Source organism: Vanellus vanellus, assembly GCF_965231255.1.
Source record: "Vanellus vanellus genome assembly, chromosome: 5".
In the NCBI taxonomy this organism is placed as follows: Eukaryota; Metazoa; Chordata; class Aves; order Charadriiformes; family Charadriidae; genus Vanellus; species Vanellus vanellus.
In genome coordinates, this window is record NC_138910.1 from 45,380,948 (window position 1) to 45,406,568 (window position 25,621).

Here is a 25,621-nt window from a genome sequence, read left to right on the forward strand (position 1 = left end):
GGTTTCTGTGCCCACAAAGGCTAATAGGAAGATCTTATGAGGGAAAAGGTGGGTATTTTTCTTCTGTCCTATCTTTGCTAACTAATCTTAAATCTGCATTTTGATTGTTCTTGAGCGTAAGAACTTGAAAAAGAAAATGTTGAAGATTGTGTTGGTGGGAGTGCTGTAATGGATAGACGAAAAAGTAGGGGATTTACAAAACTTTTCCTGGATAGATTTCAATGATATAGAGATTTTGCACATGTATGTGTGCTCATCGTTCATGAAGCATTATTCTTCCCATTTACTTAAAAAGCTCTGGTACAGCAGGACATGTCGTTTACAAATGGGTTACAAAAATAGTAGTGCTTACTTTTTTCCTCTCCTTTTTTAATTCTTATACAGGATGACCTGAACACTGCTCTTCAAAATCAAAGAAGGTTGCTGGAAGAAGAAAAACATCTAGCCCTGGATGTATTACGTGAGGAAGTATTGCATATGGAACAAAAGCATAGAAAAGCACTTCAAGAACTTCAGGATCTTCATGAGGCAGAAATCAAGAAACATAAGGAAGAATGCTCCAGGGAGCTGGAAGAAGAACTGGGGAAACTAAAATCACAGCACGAACATGAGCAAAAGGTCAGTACCTAAACTCAAAAATAATCTAGCATCAAGTAAATGCAATTTCATTAACCTTGGAAGTAAGGCTGTATATCTAGATGCTTTTTAGATTGTTTTAATAGTGCCAGGAGATAAGAAGAGACAAAGTTAACACCTTTAAGCCTTGCTTTATCTAAAAGGACTTAAAAGAATTCATATATGTTTTATATGATTTTTTAAATATAAATACATGTTTGCAATGTTCTCTTTATTGGGGTGTGGAGGGAGGGGGGAAGTGGGCTTGCTTTCTTCTGAGTTCCTGCTGTATTTAATTCAAAATTTTAAAGCTGCCATTTTGATAGAAAACTAACAGGTAATAAATTAGGTCATTAACCATTTGTGGAAAGTAACTGCTCACTTCAAGCTTTTATAAGTGAACAAACTTTACTAACATTGTTTTCTTCTTTTCTTAGAGAAATTATAGTAGGTAATATCTTTCCAATTACGTTTTCTCAGTGAGGTTTCAAATCTTCCCAGTTGCCCTTAAAGTCTTACCATTTCTTGTTGAGATTGTATGTAAGCTTGTGTCCTGGTTCCAGCAAGGATGGGGTTAATTTCCCCAAGGAGCCGGCAGGGGAGGCAGGTATTCCATACCACGTGACCCATGCCCAGCTATAAGAGGCGCTAGCCGGCGAGGGGGCGGCAGTCTCCAGTCGGGGGCGGGTCGCAGCGGTGTGCTGCTATGCTCCATTATCGGTGTTACTGTTTTTCTTTCTTCTTCCCTTTGTCTGTTCTGTTAAATTACACTATTTCAACCCAGGAGTTTTGCCTTTTTTCTGCCGATTTTTCCCACGGCTGTGGGAGTCGAGAGAGTGGCTGTGTGGTTCTTTGTTGCTGGCTGAGGCCAAACCACGACAGCTTGATAATGTTTGCTTTTACAGTGAAGGCTGCTACAGTGAATGTCATCTACATTATGTTCTCTTTAAACATTGACATGGAATAAGATCTTCTATTTATTCAGTCTTTTATACAATCCAACTTCTGTTGATGCAGCAGCCACAAGTGATTACGACTTTTCCCTTATTGGAGAAGTCACAAACAAAACGAGCTTTATGCAGCTATAACCAAACAACATAGGTTTTGCTAAAATTTAACTTGTTTTGCTTTTTCACTTACTAATTTGAAAGTTAGATAGTGTGCTAATTAACTCCTTAATCACTGATGCACCTTTGTATTATTTGGTGCACCTCACAAAAAACATTTAGGTTTGAGGAGATACCCTGTGTTCTTTTGGACTTTCAGGCCTTAGAGCTGGTATTGGTTTCAAGCTGGCTGGAGTGCATTGCAAACTCTTTATTGTTGGAAAAACAGCTTGCTTGGGAAGTTAGTTTTGTGGGAAGTTCTCATGATGTTTGAATTTTTAAGCCCTTCATGCTAGAAACAGGATTTCTCTCAATTCTGATGACTACAGTGACTCTTCTTAGAGGATAATAGGAGAAAAACACCAACACATGAACAAAAAACCCTAAACCTTTCTCTGATATTTTTGATGGACTTCTTTATTGTATCTCATAGAATAATTACATTAAGTATAGCTGCATAATGTTTAATCCTATTTGAAAAAGACAAATCACGTCTTAACAAAATATGTTCTCCCTGTGTTTCTCTCCTGTTCTTTCTTCCTTATTTCTTTTGATTTTTCTTAGACAAATGTCTGTTGAAAAGAACAAGTAGGGAGTTCTCTGTTAGTCTGACCTGATGATCCCATGAATATGGGAGATACTTGGTACCTATTGCCGTGTTGCTCCTTATCTATTTTTATCAACTTGCTTTTTTTCCTATAGTCAGCATGATGATAGATAGGAGTGCTGTATGACCTTGAGGGTTGGAGAGAACTGTTGTGAAAAGCTCTTAAGAATTTGGCTGAGCTTGATAGTTTTGTTTTGGTATTATTTTTTCCTTAATTACAGCACTGTGGCTAAAATATTTTATATTACTTGTCTGCAGATGTATGCTTCTGCATCGGCCTCTGAAGTAGAAACTGTGCGAACAGCTCTTCTGGCTCAATTTGAGGAGGTAAAATTGAAACAACAGCTTCAGTTTCAGGAAGAGATTGAGCTGCTGAAGTGTCAGTCAGAGGTACTGCTTGAACAGCAGATTGCACAGCTGAAGGTAGGGTCTGATTAAAATGAACTTCAGAGCTTGCACTGTGGTAGCATGTTTTTCTGAAAAAGCGGCTTTGGAAACAATGCGGTGTTCTGTAAGCTGTCATGATACGTACTGCAGGGTTGCCTTTAAAATCCTGGATTGGATGTGATGTCCTTCAAACAAAACAAAACAAAAGATCAGTTTTAAGTATTTGCTCTAAGTAACAGTCCTTGCATACATTTATGCTCAGTTTATAATTTGAAACTTTTTCTTCTTGGTGTCTGCAGAGACTGTGCCCTTGGCCTATCATCCCTTGTCTACTGCATTTGTGTATAAATGGCAAAAAACATTCAGCGTTATCTAAGCTTTTACCAAGTCTGTGCATGAGATAGTTTGGTACTTGTTCTTACTTTCTGCTTTCTTGGGTTCATCATTTGAGTTCCAGACTTTCATCTTGATGAACATCTTCAAGATTTTTATCCCTGAAAATTATCTTTGTTTGGCCTTGTACAATGTTGTAATTTGCTTATCATCTTCTGAGCCTTGTGCAATATGTCTTCATTGGTTAGGTGGCAAGCACATGTAGAGCTATTAAACGAATGGAGAAGGCACATACTGTATCAGAAGACAGAGGGAAACTCACCAACACACTGAGAGCAGTGCTTACCTTCATCTCAGTGTTATCACTGTACTGAGCATGTAGTGAGCTTAACTTGTTGAGCACCAATAACTTAGATTAGATGAACTACCATCTCTTTATTTGCTTCTCCCTGGGACATTGCAACAAATCCTTACTGTTCCTGTCAGTGTTCCAACCTGAGGTGGGGCCATTCCTAACAGTTGCACAAACCTCTAGAACTGGATGCTGCAGATCTGCAGAAAATTTCTCCTATTTTCTGCCTCTTGCTCACTGTGGACTGTGGAGTCCTGGTCATTCTTTGACCTCTCTTCTTCTGCCACAGCTGTCTTCTGAAACAGAGAACACAAGTGTATACTGAAAAGCTGCTGGAGGTACATTTGGCAATGCTGTCCTCAGCTGAACCCCAGCCTTCAGTCCGCAGAAACTGGGACTGGACTGACTGTTACACATATACTCCAAAAGTGATTCCTCCTTTTCTCTCACTTGTGCTGCCTAGGCGCTTTAGTTACTGAGTATCATTTGGGGCACCAGAAACATCTCTTTTTGTTGAAATTTTGCCAGGTGTATTTCTGCTGCTAGTACAGATGTCTCTGTTCTTTTGTTTTCTCTCATTACCTTGATGACTGGTGTTTTGTCCCAAGGAGACTGGCTGGATCTCTTTGCAGTGTCAGGCTGAGCTGCATCATGGTCTGATACAGGTTTTTACAATTAGCATTCCCCTTCCTTCTTCCCCTGTACTCATTTATGCAGTTGTCTTCATGCCAGTTAGTTTCCTTGCTTTCTTTCCCCAACCTCCCCTAGCAGATTTTAGGGTATTTAGAATCCCTTTGTATAGTCTGACATACTCTTTTAGTGGATGCACTGCTTCTAAAAAGAATAGGCAGGCTGTTTCAGAGACAGTCCACAAGTTTACTGTACTGGTCAAGGAAAGTCCTCATACTCCTTTGTGTCTGTTCATTTTTATCTTGCTAACTGTTTGAGTCTATAATTCTGCGCAGACTTGGCTCTTCTGCCTTGATCTGCCTTGTGGATTCTTGGTAGGCATTGGTATTGGTACTGCCCAAGTGTCAGTATTGGTCTTGGACTTGGCTGGGATGTCAGGCCTTGTGGTCTCATCGAGCAGCAAGCAGGCCTCACCTGAGGAGCTGGTGATGGATGGGTTATTCTACTCAGTGCAAGGACTGGCTGAGTCTTCCACAAAGGATCCAGGACAGCTCAGACTCAGATGACTATATATGTTCTGCTCTGAAGTCTTATTTCATGCTTTGGGGAAAAATTGTTTTCTTGACTTACGAATAAAAAAATAGGCAGCTATGGCCTTGGAGTGTATTGTTTTTCATAGATCAAATTGCACGTTTTTTTTTTTTTTTGTACTGTGCTCAGGAAGACTTACTTCCCAGTTCTAGTGTTGCAGAAACGAGTGCTTCCTTTTAGCCTCTTTGGGAAGGGATCCCAGGACCTTGTTCTACCTCCTTTATTTCCTGATATAGGAGTGGGAGATATCTAATAATCCCTTCATTTAGAATGCTTTAGATCACTCTGAGGGGAGGTCCAATTTAATAGCTTCTCGGTCATTTAGCCATGTAAATTTAACTTGTAGACTCTCAATTTGTTCTGGTAAATCACTCCTCCTGTGTGGAACTTGGTACTATGCGTGGTGTGCTACTTGCAGTTGCTGAAAGTGGCTTCTCTCTGTCTCTGTCCTGACTTGTCCATCTGTTTTCTGTTCCTCATCACTATCTCAGCAGTCTGAAATGACCTAGATCTTGATGAGCATATTCAGGTAGTTCATTTACCTACTTAACTATTTTTAAATCATAATTTTGGCATAATTTTGTTGATTGGGGGTGTTAAATATGTAAGTTACTGCTAGTTAACCAGAGAGGTAAGGTGAAGAAGAAAAAAAGAAAGGGGAGGAGGGTGTTTGGTTGCGAGTTTTTTTGGGGTGGTGTTTGTTTTTTGTCATGTCCCCCCCCCCCCCCCCCCCCCCCGTAAATCAAAGTATATGTGACTCATGCAGGACGAATTTGAACTTGAAAAAAAGGCATCACTACATGACAAAGAGCACATGCTGGTTCAGGAGAGGGAGAAGGCACAGGCTGCTCACCAAAAGGAGCAGGAAATGCTGTCAGCCCAACTGCAGGAAAAAGCAGCAATAATTATCCAGGTGCGTGGAAAATATTTTTAAACTAGGTTTAAATGTGCTTTTGTGGTTGTATTTTAGCACTGTGCTCTCACCTTTTTCAAGATGTGTATAGAGGGACTGTGTATAATTCTTGTGATCATGAGTTTTCAAGAGGTAAAATATGATGGGCTCTGTCTCTTAGTTGGAGCACTACAGCAGTAACTTGGAAGTTGAAACTGGGTATCAGCTTTAAAACTGGTCTTCATCCATTTCTCAGGGAGATTAACAATGCTTTATACAAGAAGGTTGGATGTTTGCCTTTTTGTTGTCTGTGTATTGATGCTATCTGTATCTATCATGTTTTTTAATCAAGAAAATAGTGCTCTAGTAGCTTTTGTTAGACCAACTGACCTATAGCTCAGGGAAAGTAACACAGGGAAATGGGAAGTTTGGATCCAGAAGTGGCAAAGATAATATTCATTTGTCAAACAAACCAAAATTTTATGCCTCCTGTAGAGCAAATATCTAAGTTGAATCTAGGTTACCCAGAAAGCTTTAGAGAGAGAGGAACAGCTTGAAAAAAAAAAAAAGGTATCTGTTTTAATTAGGAAGTTTAGAAATATCAAGTTCTCTTTCAATGATTAAAATTATAGCTTTGAGTTTTCAAAAAAGAAGATAAAATTAAATACAACATTAATATCTTCTCTCACAATTCAGGAAGCTCTGACCAAAATGTAAATCTGGTATATGGGGAAACCAGCTGCTCATGGCCTGGACAGGTGTACTCTTTGCTGGGTAAAAAACTGGCTGGATGGCCGTGCCCCGAGAGTGGTGGTGAATCGAGTTAAATCCAGTTGGTGTCTGGTCACAAGTGGTGTCCCTCAGGGCTCGGTGCTGGGGCCAGTTCTCTTTAATATCTTTGTCAATTATCTGGATGAGGGGATCAAATGCGCTCTCAGTAAGTTCACAGATGACACAAAGCTAGGTGGGCGTGTTGATCTGCTTGAGGGTAGGATGGCTCTGCAGAGGGATTTGGACAGGCTGGACCGATGGGCTGAGGCCAATGGTATGAGGTTCAACAAGGGTAAGTGCTGGGCCCTGCACATGGGTCACAACAACCCCATGCAGTGCTACAGACTGGGGGCGGAGTGGCTCGAAAGCTGCCTGGCAGAAAAGGACCTGGGGGTGTTGGTGGACAGCCGGCTGAGCATGAGCCAGCAGTGTGCCCAGGCAGCCAAGAAGGCCAACACCATCCTGGCCTGCATCAGGAATAGTGTGGTGAGCCGAACTAGGGAAGTAATCATCCCCCTGTACTCGGCACTGGTGAGGCTCCACCTCGAGTACTGTGTTCAATTTTGGGGCCCCTCACTACAAGAAGGACATTGAGGTGTTGGAGCGTGTCCAGAGAAGGGCTGCAAAGCTGGTGAAGGGTCTGGAGGACAAACCTTATGAGGAACGACTGAGGGAACTGTGGTTGTTTAGCCTGGAGGAGGCTGAGGGGGAACCTTACTACCCTCTACAACTGCCTGAAAGGTTGTAGAGAGGTGGGGGCTGACCTCGTCTCCCTGGTGACAAGTGATAGGACGAGAGGAAATGAGTTCAAGTTATGTCAGGGCAGGTTTAGATTGGATATTAGGAAGCATTTTTTCACTGAAAGGGTTATTAAACATTGGGATAGGCTGCCCAGGGAGGTGGTGGATTCACCATCCCTGGACGTGTTTAAAAAAAGGGTAGATGTGGTACTTAGGGACATGGTTTAGAAGTGGTTTTGTCAGGGTAGGCTAATGGTTGGACTTGATGATCTTAAAGGTCCCTTCCAACCTCAGCAATTCTATGATTCTATATTAGACTGTTCTGTTAGGCCTTTATGTTTAGTGGAAGAACTGGGAGTAACAATAAGAATTTCTCCTGCTGGAAAAGCATTCTACTCTTGTGCCAACTTTCTCACCCCTCATCAAATCCTGCATGAAAAGTACTGATTTGTTTGGCAGCAAAATCTGGGGATCGGGGTGGGTATATACATACATACATACATACATGTATTTTTATATATATATATTTTAGTCGGATGGAGGTGTCATCTGAACATATAACTATGAGGAGATAAAACATTTTTCTAGAAACTTGTTTTCAGGCAGAGCTTATAAAGCAAAGAAGAAAGTTAGCCAGCACTGATGATACTGGATCAGGTTGCTGTTTGGATTTGTGTGCTACAGTGTCAAAATTTATTCTAGGACGCTGCTTTGTGTCTTTGAGGCATAACAATAAAAGCAAACTAAAGTATGACAGAAAGTTTTTGCAAGCTTTTTGCATTGCTTGTATGCACTGAGTCAGAATGCAAGTGAGGCAGCTCCCTGAAGCTAAATCAACGTTAGAAAAGAGAACTAAAAAAATAAGCATTCATTTTTAGTCTTTCTGCTGTCCTTCATTTCTAGTACATTTAGATACAAGTTTGTGTAACAGCAGACAAGGATTATATGAATATATATGAAATGATGAAGGGGAAGGCCGTGGGGTGAATTTCATAGTTTAGGCAAAATGATTGACTTTGTTGCATTGTTACTGTATTTTCCACAGCTGGAAAAGAAAGTGGAGTCTTTAAACCATGAAATAGAGGAGACCAGCTCTGAACTGGAGACGCTCCTTCAGCGGCGGGATAGAGAAAACCAAGAAGGAGGGAATTTGGTAGCCATATTGAGATATGATCTTGAACAGTCCAAGGATGAAAGGTTTGTACATCTTGGGTTACATAACGCCTAGTGGTTGAGTTTTTGTTTGCTTGTTTTCTCAATTTTCATAAAGAAATCTATAACTAGGGAAAATTAAGCCACTTCAAATGAATAATGTAGGATAATGATATATAGGTTTTATTTGCAAGTTTGTGTTTTTTTTTAAATTACCAATCTATGTTGCTATGGAGAGCACGTTGTTTTGTTTTCTTTCTTCCTTTTGTTTCTTGTGGTCTGATGGAGACTTTTTTTTGGGGTTTCCACTGTCTATAATCTTGGAAAAAGCTAGGAAATGGAGAAAGCCTCTTGTGGGTTAGAGAAGCTATCATGCTGAATAAGCTTCTAGAAGAGTTCCCTCTCTCACCTTTAAGAAACTGGGTTACTGTTTTTCTTAAAACTAAAATGTTTTCATAATTATAATTTTTGTTGTTTACTCTGCCAGGACACCCCTAGTTATTTTGATGTCACAGATACTATAGCAGTAGATGCGTTCTCCCTACTGGTGCTTCCAGAGATGTGGAAGCCTAAAATGCTTGTGACTGCGATATGATATCTCCATCTAACTCTGGAGAAGACAAAGGTTTTTTTGCTGAACCTGCTCTGTGAAAATGGCCTTGGTTTTTTAGGAGTCATCTGAATCATCTTCACTGGTCACTGTCAGATGATGGCAAGATATCCATTTTAGGCTGTCAGTTTTTCAGTAGGTTCAGAGTGTCTTCTAAATCAAGTGCATACATTTTTGAAGCATTCGATACGCTTTTGTTGTAGGAAAAAACTGCAGGAATCTTATCAACATCTTTTGAAATTGTTTATGGAGTTGGTGAAGGCCACAATAGCTATTGAGGATCTTATCTGTAGCAAGATTGGTCTTTGCCTTGATGACAGTATGGCTTCTGGAGATTCTAGAGAAAGTCACAGCATTATGGAAGAAATAGGATTCATGCAGTATTTCAAAGCCAAAGAAAAGCATCACCTAGAAAAAGGTGAGTACAAATTGCATAATTGGATGTAGTCAATTCACGTTCATGAAAAACACGTGATCATTTCCTTTTATATGGATGAGGTTCAGAAAGGCGCTATCTCTTGTTGCAGTGTTTTCTGTGTCTCTTTCAAAATTGCTCCACACTTAAGATGGTGTCTATCAGTGTTCTTTCAATTTAATTCTTTAGCAGTTCAAATACTAAAACGTTGCTGGAAAAGGCTGAATGGATAATAGGGCAGGAAAGATGAACTTGGTGAATGCAGAGTTTCAGGCCCTGATGTATAGCACAATATTTCCAAATGTTATGAAAGACTGTCCTGATTTGTCAACATTGAGTTATAGATGTGTACAAGTCCTTACCTTGTAGTAAGTCTTCAGGATCAAGCAATGTCACTGTCTGATGTCAGTTGTTACCTGAGCGGCCAGTTCTTTGTCTTTTTTCTGTGTTTTTAAATAGCTTGCTTCTTTTCAGTAGACGAGCTACTTGATGAAACTGTCACAGAAGACAACCAGTTAACTCCAGTGACTGACGAGGGGTCAGAGTTGAGCCAATACTTCTGTGAAAGTGTTTTTGCAAAGCCAGAAATGGCATGTGAAAATGAAGAAATGGTATTGAAAATGTGTCATCGCTTGCGCACTGCAGTGGAGAGACTTCTGGAACTGGTTACAGAATCATCTAAACAAGTAAAACTTTTTAATCTGTATAGATGTATAATTATACTGAAAATGTGAAAGCTGTTTTAAGGCTTGTGTACTTAGCAGCCTGTAGGATTGGCTACTAAAACCAAACAGATTTTGTCTGAATACATGGCAAGTTATCAGTATAGTGAGGGATGTGTATCCCGAGTTCCTTATAATGAGGGTTGTGCCCTCATTTGATCATTTCTTATAAATGAGACTTCAATTACTTTTTTTTTGTTCTATCAGATCCTGTAGGAAGGCTGTAAGTTGGTTGCCTTAAGTAGATTTAAACTGGGATTTTTAGATGTATTTGGTAACTTCATGAGACCAAGAGTTAAGGGTTTTTGAATGGTTTTTATCATACTTAACACCATGCTTCTTCAACACTGACAGGCAGGTTCAATGTTAAAGTGTTTTGGGGATATATAGATAGCAAGAAGCAAACATCCTTGTAATATACTGCTTAATTATGATAAAAGGAGCTGGACTCAGTATTACAAAAGAATTTGAGTATTTTCATACTGAGTTTTGCAGTGTCTAGACATTCAGCTTTGGGAAGAGAAGTTGTAAATCTGAGGTAGATGGTCAAGTACAGTATACATTTAGAAGATTGAATTTAGTGCTACAGTTAATTACTTTGTTGAGTAAGGAAACCCCTAACAAGAGAAGACGTGAGGGGAAGGAATATATCTGAAATGCATTTTCTCATCAGGTAGTTTGTGCAACCCAGAGATAAGCATCTGTGTGAAATGTATATTCACCATCTTAAAAAAAAAAAAAAAAAAATCCCTCCTAGAATGAAGTGCTTAAATTTGTACTTTTGGGGTACTGATGCTGGTTCCACTACCTAATTTGTGGTTAAAGCACTTGCCCAAGCCATGGCAGATCTAGATTCTATGTCACCTTCATCAGCTGCATTCAAGCATATTTTGCTTCTGTCTGTGAAATGTCCTATCCACCAGTATAAGCTAAATATAAACTAAATGGGAATGGGGTTGCTCTATTATTTTCCTTTGAACTTGAGACATTGCATGTAGGAATGCAAGATATATAGTCTCAGAGAACTGGTGCCATACCTTGGAAACCTGAGGTTATATTGTCTTCGCTGTCTGATAGACATGCCTGAATCTCTTGAAGAATTTAAGTGCAAAGATGCTTTGAATTTCAAGTGGCTCAGGAATTGTCAAGCTGAGCAGTTTAGCCAACAGGGAGGTATCTCTTTTTCTGCACACTAAAGAAACTTACGTCCCTAAAGAAGATTTGTGGCAAAAATACAAGTATGTGAATACAGGGATTCACCAAAGTGTCCAGGGATTTTGGGCCAAGTCAACCTAGTACTGAAATGAAACTTCAAAACCTGGCCCTTTATGCATAGATGTTATTGAGAGGGTTTTTATTTAAATGTCTGTAGTATTGTTACATTGCATGTGCGTCCAAGATCTGGTGCATAGGGAAATTTTTTACTTTCAGCTGGAGAAAATGCATGAAAACCATGCGCAATTTGAAGAAGAATTCAGTCGACGAAATCGGGAAACTGCCCAAGTGGTTAGTCAGCACCAGGAGCTAATGGAGTGCCTCAGCGAGGAAAGTGAGGCCAAGAATCAACTGGCACTAGAGCTTCATAAAGCAGAGGGTAAGAAAATGAAACCAGTATGAAGAGATGTCAGTGTCATTTATTCATAGCTCAATCCTCCAGATATCTGTGATATGCTTTTGGGGTCTTTTGTTGTTGATTTGCCTGTCTATAATCCATTTTCTGCATTTCAGATTACTAAATTACTTGAAGCATGGGTCTTCTCTTGCATATTACTACTTAATTCTCTCCATGTGTTTCCCTGGGGCAAGTGTCACAGTGCTTAGTGCTATACTCACACATTGACTGCGTGTGAAAAATACCATAATTTTTAAGACAGTGGTTTGCATTCCTGCATGTCTAAACATGGGAGCTTGGATTGTTGAAAATAAGACATGCTCCCAGTGTAAACCAGCCCACCTGTCTGACTTTGGAAGGGTTCAGCATGAACTAGAGCAATGTTTGATGGTAGTGCAGACATAAAGAGATTCTGTAAGAAGTGACAGAAAGGCTGAGGCTGTTGATCTCGACGCTATCACAAACTACATATTGTCAGTCTAGTTCCCCCTTGTGAAGATTACAACTTGAGGTTTTTGCCTTTATGTAGCAGAATCTTTGAGGGTTTCCGCGTCCTTCAAGCTGAGCTTCTCTCCCTTTCCATTCTTCTTCTCCATCATACTCCTTTAGGCTTATTTCCAAAATCCTATTTCCTTCCTTTCTGTGAATCATTCCTGGGTTTTTTGGGCTCTGAATCTAACACTTGATCTTACTTTCTGGAGCTTCTGTTTCTTTGAAACTCAGTGCCCGGCAGAGTGTGTGTCAGGCTGTCCTATATTGTGAGGTGATGTCAGGCCATCAAGGCTTAACGATCCCCATATACGTTCTAAATGTTTGAAGCATTTTGTGACATGGCAGCCTCATAAAGAGTACATTAACTGGTACATTTTATTTCTTAAGATACTTCAAAAAGCCTAGCTAGAGTGTAAATTTAAGTCATCTTGCAATTCTTCCTTTCTATGTCACCTTCAATTGTTTGCAAAAAATTGCTTACTTATGTTTTCAAGATACTTTTTTCCAATAGATGAGTTTATTGCTTTATTTGCACTTTGACTTGGGATTTTAGGCATTATTGAAGGCTATGTTGCAGAAAAAGCTGCATTGGAAGAGGCCTTGAATCTGAAAGAGGAATCTGAACGACGCCTTGTTGTGGAGCTGGAGAACATGCGTGAACGCTTCCAGGAACTAACCCAAGAACAAGCAATTCTTGGTGAGGAGTTGGTATGACACTATTAGTGGAAAACAAGATTGTCTCTAGTCAGGGCACCTGCAATGTGTTTCTGTAACATACCAGTCTTTGATTTGATGACCTGGTGAGCAGCTCAGTCTGGTACAGAGGTTAGCGGATAATGAAACAAAGCAGCTGGTTCTTTGCTTATAAGATGATAATACTGCTAGTGAAGAGTACTGCTGTAGTCTTATGCTTAGTTAGAAATTTAAGGTGTATGAGAAAATAAGAGGCATGTATTAACTACAGGTAGTTAGCTCCAACAGGTAATTAGCACCTAGTTAATAACTGAAATGCTGGTTATTTGACCCTGCAGTCCAAGAGAAGAGTTGGAGCTTCAAGGCTTTTGCCTGCTTCCAGGACTAAGGAGATAGTTTAATTATCACAGAAGGAATAAAATACTTCTGGAAGATTATTTAAATTATGAAAGAATTGTGGTGATGATGTGTACTTAGTTTCATACATAAGCTTTTCCCCTGCTCCCCAGCCTTGTCAAAACACACATACATAATCAGTAAGGGTGACTGTGGAAAGATTTTAACGATCAAGCTCAAAGTCTGTTTAAGTTTTTAAAGGAAAGTACATGGGTTGAAAACACTGAATAAGGTAGTGTTGTTGGAGAGGATAAGGTGAGGCTAGTATCTTAAACTTTTATATAAAGAGTGACTGACTGCAAGCCAAAGACAGCCACTGAAATATCAAATCAAACCCCATATTGGGGGTAGGTACAAATAAGCAGTCTACATAACTCCTTCCCTGACTCCATCACTCCTTCAGCCCCACAGAGTATGTGATATGATGTAAGCTAACTACCGGGAGCTTGTGTAGGGAACTGGAGTAGGATAAAGGGGGACTCTTCAACATACTGGATGGAGTCTAGTAACATTCAGTGAGTGGAAGTTGGGGCTGTGATAACTCATACCGCAAATGAAGGAGCACACATTTTAACAGTGACAGCAGTGATTTAATAAAGACCGTGAAGAACCACAGTGTAATATAGCTGGCTTACATGTGAGATATTTTTTTGATTCACAGAAGAAGATTCAGAGATGTTATGTGACTTTCACTGTGTAGGAACTCAAGACTAGGTTATGCTGGTTCTTAATGATGAATCTGTGAATCATTTAAATAGCCTTATATAGTTTTGACATCTTGAATTTAAAGCCTTAATGCTATTCTAGCAGTTCTGTAAGTGAATTTCTCTGTATCATCTTCCAGGAGAAATTTTATTATGTGGCATCACTGCCTTTCCATTTCTGCTAATGACAACGTTACGCTACCCTCAGCTATGTCACCAGTGCCTTCTTCAGCTATGTTGCATAGATCTTTACTGCCTGAGCAGACTACATAACAGGTAGTTGTACATAGTGCATGCTTAGGTCAGAAGTAAAGACAGCAAGAAACGGTTTTCTAGTGGATTTCTCCATTGTTGTAGTAGAGGAATGTAAAGACTCTAAGTTTCAGGGTATGGATACAAATTCTATAGGGTTGTTTGACTGGACGCAGTCTGTGTGTTGCAATTATGTGTCCACTTCTCAGGAGCTTCTGTTGTAGACTCCTGCCTGGCTTTCAGCTCTACTGTATCATTCCTCTGCAACTCTTGTCTGCCTCTCACCTCTTCCCCCTCCTCATCTTCTCTTCTTCTCTTCACCTTGCTGCTCTTCATGTCTCTTCTGACTCTTGATTTCACCGTTGTCCTGCTCTTGTGGGCCACCATCTTCTGTGTTCTTCCTTTTGACTCTGCACTCAACCTTTCAAATACAGTGCAATCAAAATACTTGTGTTGTACATAGAATCATAGAATGGTTTGGGTTGGAAGGAACCTTTAAAGGTCATCTAGTCCAACCTTCCTGCAGTGGGGTCCCACCTGCAAGGACATTTTCAACTAGAATAGAATAGAACTTTTTCAGTTGGAAGGGTCCTATAATGATCATCTAGTCCAACTTCCTGACCTCCTCAGGACTGACCAAAAATTAAAGCACGTTCTTAAGGGCATTGTCCAAATGCCTCTTAAACACTGACAGTCTTGGGGCATCAACCACCTCTCTGGGAAGCCTGTTCCAGTGTTTCACCACCCTCTTGGTATAGAAATGCTTCCTAATGTCCAGTCTGAACCTCTCCTGGTGCACTTTTGAACCATTCGCAAGCATCCTATCACTGGATCCCAGGAAGAAGAGCTCAGCACCTCCCTCTCCACTTCCACTGTTCAGGAAGCTGTAGAGAGAAATGAGGTCACCCCTCAGCCTCCTTTTCTCCAAACTAGACAAATGCAAAATCCTTAGATGCTCCTTACAGGACACTCCTTCCAGTCCTTTCACCAGCAACTAGATCAAGTTGCTCAAAGCCCCGTCCAACCTGACCTTGAATGTTTCCAGGGATGAGGCATCTACAACCTCTCTGGGCAACCTGTTCAAGTGTTTCACCACCCTCATAGTAAAAAAAATTTCTTCCTTGTATCTAGTCTGAGTCTACCCGCTTTTAGTTTAAAACTATTACCCCTTGTCCTATTGCTACAAGCCCTATTAAAAAGTATAGTACCTGTATTAGTATTAATCGTTGTGTCTGTCTCTGACCTCTCATGTGACATCTTAATGATATCTTCCTATTACCTTAAGAGAAAATTGAATAGTGGACTCGCGCAGATTGTCCAGGCTTACACAATCTGGGCTCATTTGCCCCAGGAAGCAGAGGAAGAGGTGGGGGCAGACCCACAGGGTCTTTCCCCTCAGGGGAAAGACAGCAGAACATAAACAGATTCGGGGGTTGTAACTGAAACTAAATGCATGTTGTGCTTGATTTACAACGGTGATTATGGCCTCGAATGATATGTCCCACGGGAAACACAAAATAATTCTATCATATTGTTGAATGCAGGTATGCCTGTGTGTTGTGGAAATGTACAACAGATTGCAGAGTCCGTAAGTCTGTGCCAGTGAGTCCTGCTGGACTGAATCCTGCTTTGAATCTTTAAATTAATAAATTAATTTAAAGGGGTGGAGGGAATATTTGAGTTGATGTAAAATGGAGAGCCAAAAAAAAAATACAGTAAGAACTGAAGGAAGTCTAAGGGAGACTAGAGAAATGTAGTTTAATTGATAGGTAGATCAGAAAAAAGAAGGGGAGAGCAGAATAGTAGGGAAAGCTAGTTATGGGAGGAAAGATGAAACCAAGAACAAGCAAGAAGAATCCGTAGGGTTTTACACTGACTTTGGAAGTGTAAAGCTGAAGTAAAATTTGTAGGTGCCAAATTGAGAGGCATCTTCCCCCCGCCCAAGCCTAAAGCGTGCATACTTAACTCCTGAGAAGAAAACATCGAGATCTGCTAAATTCATAGCTGCCATGATTAGGTTTTATGGTCTACTCAAAATATAATTATCTTATCATGTTTTTAGGTCAGTTTTATATTTGTAGATGTGTTCTCTTGCATTATTCACTGTCTCTTTTTTCTAGACTTTTTCCTTTCCCCCAAAGGGTGTAAGTTGGGTAAACCAAGGTGAATAAAAAAGAATTATCTAGGTAAATTCCAGTTAGAGTTGAACAGCTGCAATAGGCTTTCTGGCCCATTACTATATCTTTATTCCTTTGCTCCATTCCTCAAACGCTATTTTTATTTAACATATTTTTGGTAACCACTTCACTGTACAGAAATTTGCTGCTGCCCACTCAATGAGAAGAAACATCTAACCTAGCTGCTTAGAGTGTGTTTGAGGATTGACATTCTACCAGAAGCTGCAGTCCAGCTCTTGCCAGCAGCTCATTAGAACTTGATAAGTTTCATTTGCTACAAGTGCTGAGCCATCAAATTCATCCCCTTTCCCCAACCCCAACCATCTGTAGTACTCTTCCTCTTGTTCGGAATTGCTTGTAGTATGTGGAAAAGATGATAAATAAAAATAATATTGTTTGGAGTTGATTGACGTGGCTTATTCCTAGCAAAGCTGGTGCTGGAGTACTAACATGAGTAGAATGGCGTTACTAGTAAAATGCACTTAGAATGGAGCTTGGCATTTGCTAATGGTGATCTTGGGAGCAGGGAGGAGTGTGCTGGGGCATTACCAATGTGGAATTGCATTATTTGAATTAACATTAATAAAATAGCAGTTTTGTCCCTACAAGGAAACAAATCTGATCTGGTGATCTATTCATGTTGCTTGAAATTATATTTATATACTTGGGGAACATGTGCTTAAAAAAAATATATATATATTTAAAATTGCTCAAACAAATTACACTTACTGAGATTGTTTCCTAGAAAGCAGGTATCAAATTTTGGCATTTTCAGTTCCACATAAAATCTGTTAGCTTAATTACTTTATTCTATTAACTTGTATTTCTGTCTCAGGAGGTGACAGTGACTGTTTATTTCAGTTTTATCTAATGAGTATTTTGTTCCTCATAAAGCAATAGTGTTCCTTTTGAGGATAAGAATAAGCCCTCAACTAATTAATGACCACGTTTCTTAGGGTATAGAAGGAAAAATTCCTGTGATTGTTTTCACAAACACATCAGTTCTTTTTTCAGGGGATTGGCCTACATACGTGCCTTTCCACAGTATAGTGCTATTTTATTCCCATCTCCTGCCTGGCAAAACACAGCACTTGGTAAAAGATATTCTCTGTTGTGCAGCTATGGTTGGGATTCGGTCTCCTAATGGAATTCAGACTGTCGTTGGCTTTTTTTCTGGACTTTGTGTTTCACCCTTGGATAACTTGCTGTTTACATCTTATGACAGTAGGAGGCTAATACAGCTCCAAGTGGGCAGTGAGAGAAATTGCTTTGTGGGAGACTTCGTTTACCTGCATGCGTTCTGCCAGAGCTTGAGTTATATCCACAACTTGATGAACATTTGATTAGGAAACTTGAAGCTTAGTTCATGTGATTATTTAACATTGTGCTAGAAAAAGTAGGGAAAAAAAAAACAAAACAAACCAAAAACAACCCCAAAAAAACTGGCACAGCAGTTGCACAGTTGTTATTATGTAGGCATCTGAGATATAACTCTTTGTCATTGTGAGTTTGCAGAATAAGCGCTTGGAGTGAAATATAGTTAGAATGTAGTTGTGGATTATTGCTCAAAGGCAGAAAGTACTTATCAGGACTAGAGCTTTTTGAGATATGCGGTCTGTTGTATATTTCCAGCAGTTGCTCAAAGTCCTTTATTAATCCTGTGATTTGTATTTATCAGCCAATAGCAAACTTAAAATTGCAGCGGAAGCCTGCTGCCAGTGAATCTGTGTGTAAGGGAGGGCAGGGCTCATAATGCATTGTCTAGAGTGACTGCAAAACAATTTTTTTTTTTCCTTCAGTTAGTGTGTGGCATGCTCTCACATTGGCAATGTACATGTATGCTACGTATCTCAAAGAATTTAAGTGACTGATAAGCAATTTTGTATCCTTTTCAGTTGGTTTCAAAAGCTACCATAGGCAGAGCTAATCCAACAAATGGTTAAGGAATCTGGTACAGTTCCATATCTGCTAAGTTTTCTTTTGCTCAATTAACCTCTTATTTTTATTTCAATATTTTAGTATTGTATTAATGCAGAAGAAGTATAGTTGCTATAGTAAGAGACTAGGGTGACTGAATCATGGAATCACAGGGTTGCTGTGGACCTTGAGAGCTTGTTTAGTCCATATTTTTGTCCCAAAACAGAATCTACTTTACTTGTTTCTCTTTGTCCAGTCTCTTTAATTTCCAGAGACAGAGACTTCACAGTCCATGCACACTGTTCCGTTATCCTAACTGCAATGACATTTTCCCCAATGTTTAATGTAAATGTTATTGCATCATTCTAAGCTTGTGATGCTTATCCTCTTAGGCATGAACGTATAAATGTTTGTGTTTCTAGGCTTACTGTAAGTGTCTAGAAATTTAAATAAATGCCTGTGGATAGTAAAACACTAGAAAAGACCTAAGGAGGCTGTGGTATCACTTTTGTTTTCAAAGGTTTGTAACAGCAGCTTAAAATGATACTAGGTCAGAAATCACGTGGATTGAGTTGACCATGCTTAGAAAAGGGCATTGCCCCATTCTGGGAACTGGGCTGGGTGCTTAAGGTCCTTGCTGAAATCATAGACTTACCTTTTTCTATATGACTGAAAACATTTAAGATGAATAATGGAACATTTTAAAAGTAAAATAATGAACTTTTGCAGGACTTTGCTTTAAATAATGAATAGCTAGACTTCTATTTTCATGTTCAGGTTACTTAGCTATATTCACATTGAAAGACTTTCATTCCAAATGCATTCACAGTAGTGTCTCAGTTCAGATTTCCTAAACAGTGTATTCAGTGCATCCAACTGATTGAAAATGCACTTTGTAGGTACAAATTAGCTCTAGATAACTTAAATAATCTTGAGTTATGTATGTTTTCTTATATGTAGTATTTCTTTTGTAGTCTGTATGGGACAAATATGTGCCATCTTTTCCCAGGTGGTTCTTCCCTTTGTAGCCTCACACCTGGACTAATTTTCTGTAAGCATGACTTTTCTCTGGGTTTTAAACCCCACTCAGGTTCAGAGAAAAAGATTAACTTTGCTTTCTCATAGCAGCTAGCTTCAGGGCAGTGTTGGGCACTGGTGGCTACTGAAAAGATGGACTGGGTGCTAACTCAACAGTGTCAATGTCAGCAGAAGTATCCAGCATGGCATGAGGCAGAGAAGTAATTGAGAGGCTGACCTGAGACGGGATGTTGGAGGTCTAAGGAGGATCTCAGCATGACAGTTTGGATGAATTGAGAATTCTGTATTGAATGGCTTGATTGGAAAGCAATTTGAAGTAGGATGGGAAGTTGGGATGGAAGGGGTGGCAAGGGTTTGGAATAGAACAGTGAGGGATGGGGCAGCTGGAAGGGCAGTATGAGAGACTAGGAGGCTGACAGTGGGGTGTGGGGCTTAAACTTAAGGATGGATTACATCTGGAATGGAGTGACTTTGGAGGATTGAGGATCTGGTGGGGTTTGGAAAGAGCCTCTGGGGAAGGAATAGCATGGAACCAGGGTTGAGAGGGCAAGGACCTAGGGAGGGAATCTGAAGGACTCCTGGTCAGATGAGATGGGTCTTTCTGGAATTGTGAGGTCTCCGGGGGTAAAGGTGAAACCTTTCTATGTGCCCAGAATGTCTCCAACCAAGATTCACTTTGGGATTGAGAACAGATGCCTGTGCCCTCCTCTACTACGTTGTACAGTAATCTTATCAGAGATGGCTTTCAGAGACACAGTGGGCAGTCAAGTGTCAGACTTCCTTTTGTCTCTCTTACAGACCATCTCAGGAGATTTTTTTGTTTGTTTGTTTTGATGCTGTCCAAAGTACCTGAATCTAATCTCATCTTAAACTCAATTTGATTTTTGTACCCTGCACTGACAACTTTGTTGTTATTTTTGTGTTCTTATTCAGGTCTACTCAAGGAAGTAGAATTTTTAGCAAAGGAGAAATTAGAGCTTCAATGTCAGGCAGAAAAGGACCATTCCAACTTACGCTCTCAAATGAAAGTTTTGGAGGTGGAACTGGAAGAACAGCTGAATAGTAATCAAGACCTAGCTACACAGTTATTGGAGGTTGCTGAATTAAAACAGCAAGTTCAAGTTCTTGAAAAACAGCTTAAAAACCAGCGCCAATTCATGGATGTAAGCAAGCTTGGTACCGCATTTCCATGGTTTTGGAGGTGATAAATACTCCTCCTAGTTTGTGACTGAGACTTGGAAGATGGTTCCTAAAATGGGGTACTTCCTGTTTTGTTTGAAATTAAGACCTTGGTATTGTAGTCTCGTAAAAGAAAAAAAAAGGTAGTTTTTTAATTCCCTTTCTGTAGTATTACAGGATAATTTTTTCCTTTTTATTACTTGCTAATTATAGTTTGTATGTACATTGGAGTCAAAAAGTTGTTTTTTTTTAATTTCGCCTGTAAAAGCTATGCTTTCCGGACTACTAAAAAGTGTTCATTATTTTGAAGTGAGCATAGTTTCTTCACCACAAAAACAATGCCCAAATTTTTCTTGTACTCAATATTTTAATGAAATGCAAAGTTTCTTAACAAAGGTTTTCATTATCTCTGGCTGGGTTTACAGGAACAAGCTGTAGAAAGGGAACATGAACGTGATGATTTTCAGCAGGAAATTCAGAAACTGGAAGAACAGTTAAAACTTTCAGCAAAATTGCAGGCTTCAGGAGAACCCAAAGAGTATAAGGTGAGTAAAATCACACTTAATGGCCAAAGGAGTTTAGTTACTACAATTGAACACCAAAACTTGTACTGTCTTGGGGAACTGGCTCTTGAGAGGTGTGTGGGTTTTTTCGGTTTTGTTTTTTTTTTTTTTTTTCTTGGTTGTCACCCAGAGAGCAGATCTTCCCCCAGCTGTCTGGCCTACATTTAGGCAGTGATTGTGTACTTATTTCTTATGGAGATGGAAAGAAATGTATGTGCATTATAGTAAAGTTTCACATCCTGTGAGTCCGGTTTAAATTAACTGAGGAGGAAAACAATACAGACACTGCGTTACAGAACACACCTGAGAGATGACCTCTGGGTTCTAAATGTGTTTAATTTTTCCACCTATAACAGTTGAAATAAGAGAAGTTCTTTGTCTGCATGCCTTGTCCTATTTAAGTTTATAAATCAGTCCTTTTTTTCACATTAATTTATTTGATGCTTTGTTTTGAAGATTAACTTTTGCTTTTTTGTTTTTGTTTTTCTTCACATAAATGAACATTATACAGAACTGTGAATTGATTCTACAGGTATGGAAAACAGCATAAACATTACTTTAACTTTTCTTTCATTTTCCTTTCAATCCTTTCTATTAATTAGATCTGCTTTGGCTTTTTTCCTGTTTTGGATATGTCAAGGCTGCTTTAACTTGACTTGGAGATAAGGATACAAGAGATGGAATTCTTGCAGGGAGTGAGGAATGGCTTTCAATTTAATTTTGTGTACACAAGTGCTTCATTTTTATGCTTATTGCTCAGAGGTTTTACAGTATTACTTACTGTAAAAGAGCTTTTTGGCATGATATGAGAAGTTGAGGTTTGGAGTATGAAACAAAGATAACAGAATTATGATACACTGTGCCTTAGTCTTCAGCTTTTTTTTGTGGCCTTGCTCTCAACAAAACTTCAATGTGTATGCTACTTAATTTCATTTCCATCAGTTCACTTTTGTACAGTTTATGACGTTCATCACAAATGTAGCCTATATGTTACTTACAGTGTGGCAAAGATTTTTGTTTCGAAGACAAGTGACTTGTTGAAGGTCTGTTTGTACCCAGAAGGTATACCACTGTGGCAGTCTTGAGCATACAGAATCATAAAGGATATATGTCAGGTTATTCAAAATATGTCAAACTATTACGACCACAGCTTGCTTTCTATCCAAGATATTAGGTGGATTACAGTTACTAGTGTGCTTGTGGCTTAGTAAAAAGGAATATCTGAAAAAATTAAGACTGCCTGTGGTAACTTTGCAACCTCTCTCAGAAAGGATTAAAACTTAATTGGAGAAAGGTACACAAAGAAGGTGACATTTATGGGTCGGGTGAGGTATGCAAGTAATCTGTGCCAAAATAAAATGTCAGGATTTAGGCAGTTCTTGTACAGATGTGTAATGCAGCTGTAATGTCAGTAATTGCTTAACTCACTCTGAAACAAATCAGTTGAAGTGAACATCTAGTTTATGCATGTAGGAGTCACAAGTTCATAGTTGTTCTCTCTGCTGTTCTCTAAGCTCAAGGTATATGTGAGCGGGATTATTTTCTGAAAAGAGTGCTGACTGGTACTGGCAGCTACCATCTGAGAATATGCTGTGAGGCTGAAGGTTGTGAAAGTGTTTTCTTAGCTACAGAATTACAGCACTAGCTTTCTAGCCATGTGATGTTAAAAACCACACTTTTCATGTGTAAAGTGTCACAGTTTGTGGGATTCTGATGCCAAAATTTTGTAGCATTACAAAGTATTAGATTTCTAAAAGATTTTTCTATACTAAAAAGCTTCACTGTAAGGCCTGTGTTATGCTTAACAGTGGATTAATTACTGAAGAGATGAGAAGGAAATAAGGTATATACAGAATTAAGGAAATGTATATGTGCCTATAAGCAGTTGAAAATGTAATGTTAATCACTTTTGGTATTCTTAACTAGTCTGTGACATTCTTTGTGCTTATTAATTTGACTAAATTAACTCTATCCTTTATTTTGCTAGAGGGCATTTTTCTGCTTTAGTAATAGCTGTACAATACTTTGAAGATGTAAAGTTCTACATTAATACAAATGATTTTTGTTTTATAATATTGAAGTGGAATTTGCATAAATTCAGATGTTTATTGATGAATAAAGCATTTATTTTGTAAAATGTCATATTCCTTGGTCATTGGTATTGACGAAGTTACTTCTCCTTTAGAAGGTTTCCCATTGCTTTCCTCTCTGAGCTTGCTTTCACTGTGCTTCATGACTTTATCAGAAGTAGTCTGTCTGTCACACTTGGTTCTCTCCTGTCTGTGTTACCTACCAAAGCTCTGAGCCTTGCCTTCATTTTAATTACTGGGATGAATGAGTGATGGTTTTCCTGCAGCGCTGTGCATGATTGGATCTCAGTGAGCTCAAATGCAAAATTGTCATCTTCATATTTAAGCGATTTTTGGAAAAAGAGTACCTGTTCTATGTTGGCTACTGTGAATCTCTGATTTGCAGGCATTGAGTATGTTACATTGCATATTTATCTTTAAGTTCTTGTTATCTTCCTTTAAACTGGAATTCTTTGAAGTAATGGAAGAGGGTTTTGAGGTTACATAAATGCATCTAATGCTATTAGTAATAATTCATGTAATCTTGGGGTTTCTTAATCTTAAACAAACAAAAAACCACCAAACCCCCCACACACACCGCAAGGCCCCTTTTGATGACCACTGGGCCTTGAGGGCATGCCTTCATCCAGCACTTCCCTAGAATGCTGCCAATATTAAGAGAGAGCAAACAAATGTGTATTTAAGAGCTGCTGCATTTGGAAAACAAGATTTCAGAAAGTTACTTTTTCATCCTTTCTGTCCACATCTGGTTTTATTTTCATCTGGGATTTTAGCATAGTCCATAATAAAACTCTTCCTGCTTTGCCATGAAATTACTCTTGCTTCCAATTGGAAGTTTGTTATATTGCCTGAATATCTGTATAATGCAATTTCTGTATAGGTGGAGTCTTTGCAAGCAGAAATAAAAGGGAAGATGGACGATTACAATAAGCTGTTATTAGAAAAGGAGCAAAACCACCAAGAAATTACAACTCGTGATAAAGAGATAGAAAAACTGGTGGCGCAGATACAAGAACTGGAGCGCAGTGGTACTGAAGTCTCAAAGACTGTACGCTACTTGGAACAACAACTGCAAAAAATGAAGAAAGTGGAAACCGAATTGAAACAAGTAATTTTTAAATTCTTATTTAAATGGGAGTGACATTATGCACACAGTGTCTTCATGGGGGGTATCAAGGACTGTGTTACAGCGTTGTCTGAGACTATATCTGGCACCTAGTGCTGAGTTAAACTGTTGTATTAACGGCAGATACCACAGCCACAGTTTTAAACAAACTGGTTTTACGAACTATAAGCCTACTTACTATAGAGACTGCTTTTTGACAGTTTTCACGCTTGCATGGATCGGATCTGCTCTTTTGCTTCTCTGGAAGTTCCTGAGAAGATAATGTTACTGAATATTAAACATTGTGGGTCTTCAATAAATAACTGTTTAAAATCATATTATCTTAATTGGTAACTCTTCTTGCTATGTGCCTTTGGAGACAGCTGTTTGCCATACCCTGAAATTTTTAGTGCTTTGTTACTATTGCAGATTGAATCACAGCTTAGAGTTAAGAATTACATTCCACTTAGCAAAGGTATTTGTCTTTTACCAAACATCTGAGTAACATTTTCTACCTTCTTAAACGAAATGTTTCAGTATCCTTCCAGCAATTTTATGTGGTGAAATATTGTTGGCGTGTCAGTAAAGTTTGAAGATTTGAGAATAGCGTGGTATAAACTAAATTTGTTAGTTTAATTGCTAATTTTGTAAATCTTTTGCTTTTGTTATTTTTCATTTTAAAAATATTAAACAAAATATTGTTTTGTTTTGGCTTCAGCTAACATGATATAGACTAGCCAGTCTTAGCTGATTAGGTACTATTATTCCTATCTATTTGGCACTTGCAAGATTGGATCTGGAGAACTGCTTGGTTTTAGACTCCCATGTACAAGAAGGACATTGGCGTACTGGAGCAAGTCTAGCAAAGGACCATCAAGATGGTCAGGGGGCTGGAGCAAATGATTTTTGAGGGGAGGCTGAGAGAAGAGGGTGTTTAGCTTTGTGGAGACCTTATTATTGCCTACAACCACATAATACAAGGTTATAGAGAAGATGGAGTCAGACTTGGAGGTGCACCGTGAAAGGATGAGAAGATATGAGCATAAACTGCAACAAGGGAAATTCCAATTAAATGGCAGGGGAAATGGTCATACTGGAGGCAGCCAAATGTTGAAAAAGGGGTCAGAGTGGCAGTGGTGTTTCTGTGACTTGGAGATGTTCTGAATTTGGCTAGCCAAAGCCCTGAGTAGAGCCAAGTTGTTTCTGCTCTGTCAGAGGTTGGACCAGAGAGTTCTAGAGACCCATCCCAGCTTAAGCTATTCTGTGATTTTATCTAACCATACAAAAGCCGTGCCCATTGGCTTTCTGTCTGGCTTGCCTGGAGTGGATGGAGACTGTGATACTGTTGTTGGCAAGTTGCTCTTTTCTCTGAAATCTTAGCTTTCTCTTAAACATGTAAATTCAAAATATTCTTTTAGCTATCTGAATGTCACAGGAAATTGGTCTTTCCTAAAAATCCTAAATAAGCCAAATTCAGATT

At 39.1% G+C, this 25,621-nt stretch overlaps 1 protein-coding gene across 1 annotated transcript in view; it reads left to right on the plus strand.

Moving 5' to 3' along the window:
• Positions 1-25,621, plus strand: part of PCNT (pericentrin) — a 103,702-nt gene that overhangs the window by 39,875 nt on the left and 38,206 nt on the right. Inside the window, 11 exon segments of the mRNA XM_082483808.1 lie at positions 385-618; positions 2,587-2,751; positions 5,388-5,534; positions 8,070-8,221; positions 8,990-9,204; positions 9,679-9,887; positions 11,355-11,517; positions 12,581-12,724; positions 20,138-20,367; positions 20,809-20,928; positions 23,917-24,144. Coding sequence (XP_082339934.1) covers positions 385-618; positions 2,587-2,751; positions 5,388-5,534; positions 8,070-8,221; positions 8,990-9,204; positions 9,679-9,887; positions 11,355-11,517; positions 12,581-12,724; positions 20,138-20,367; positions 20,809-20,928; positions 23,917-24,144 — 2,007 coding nt within the window.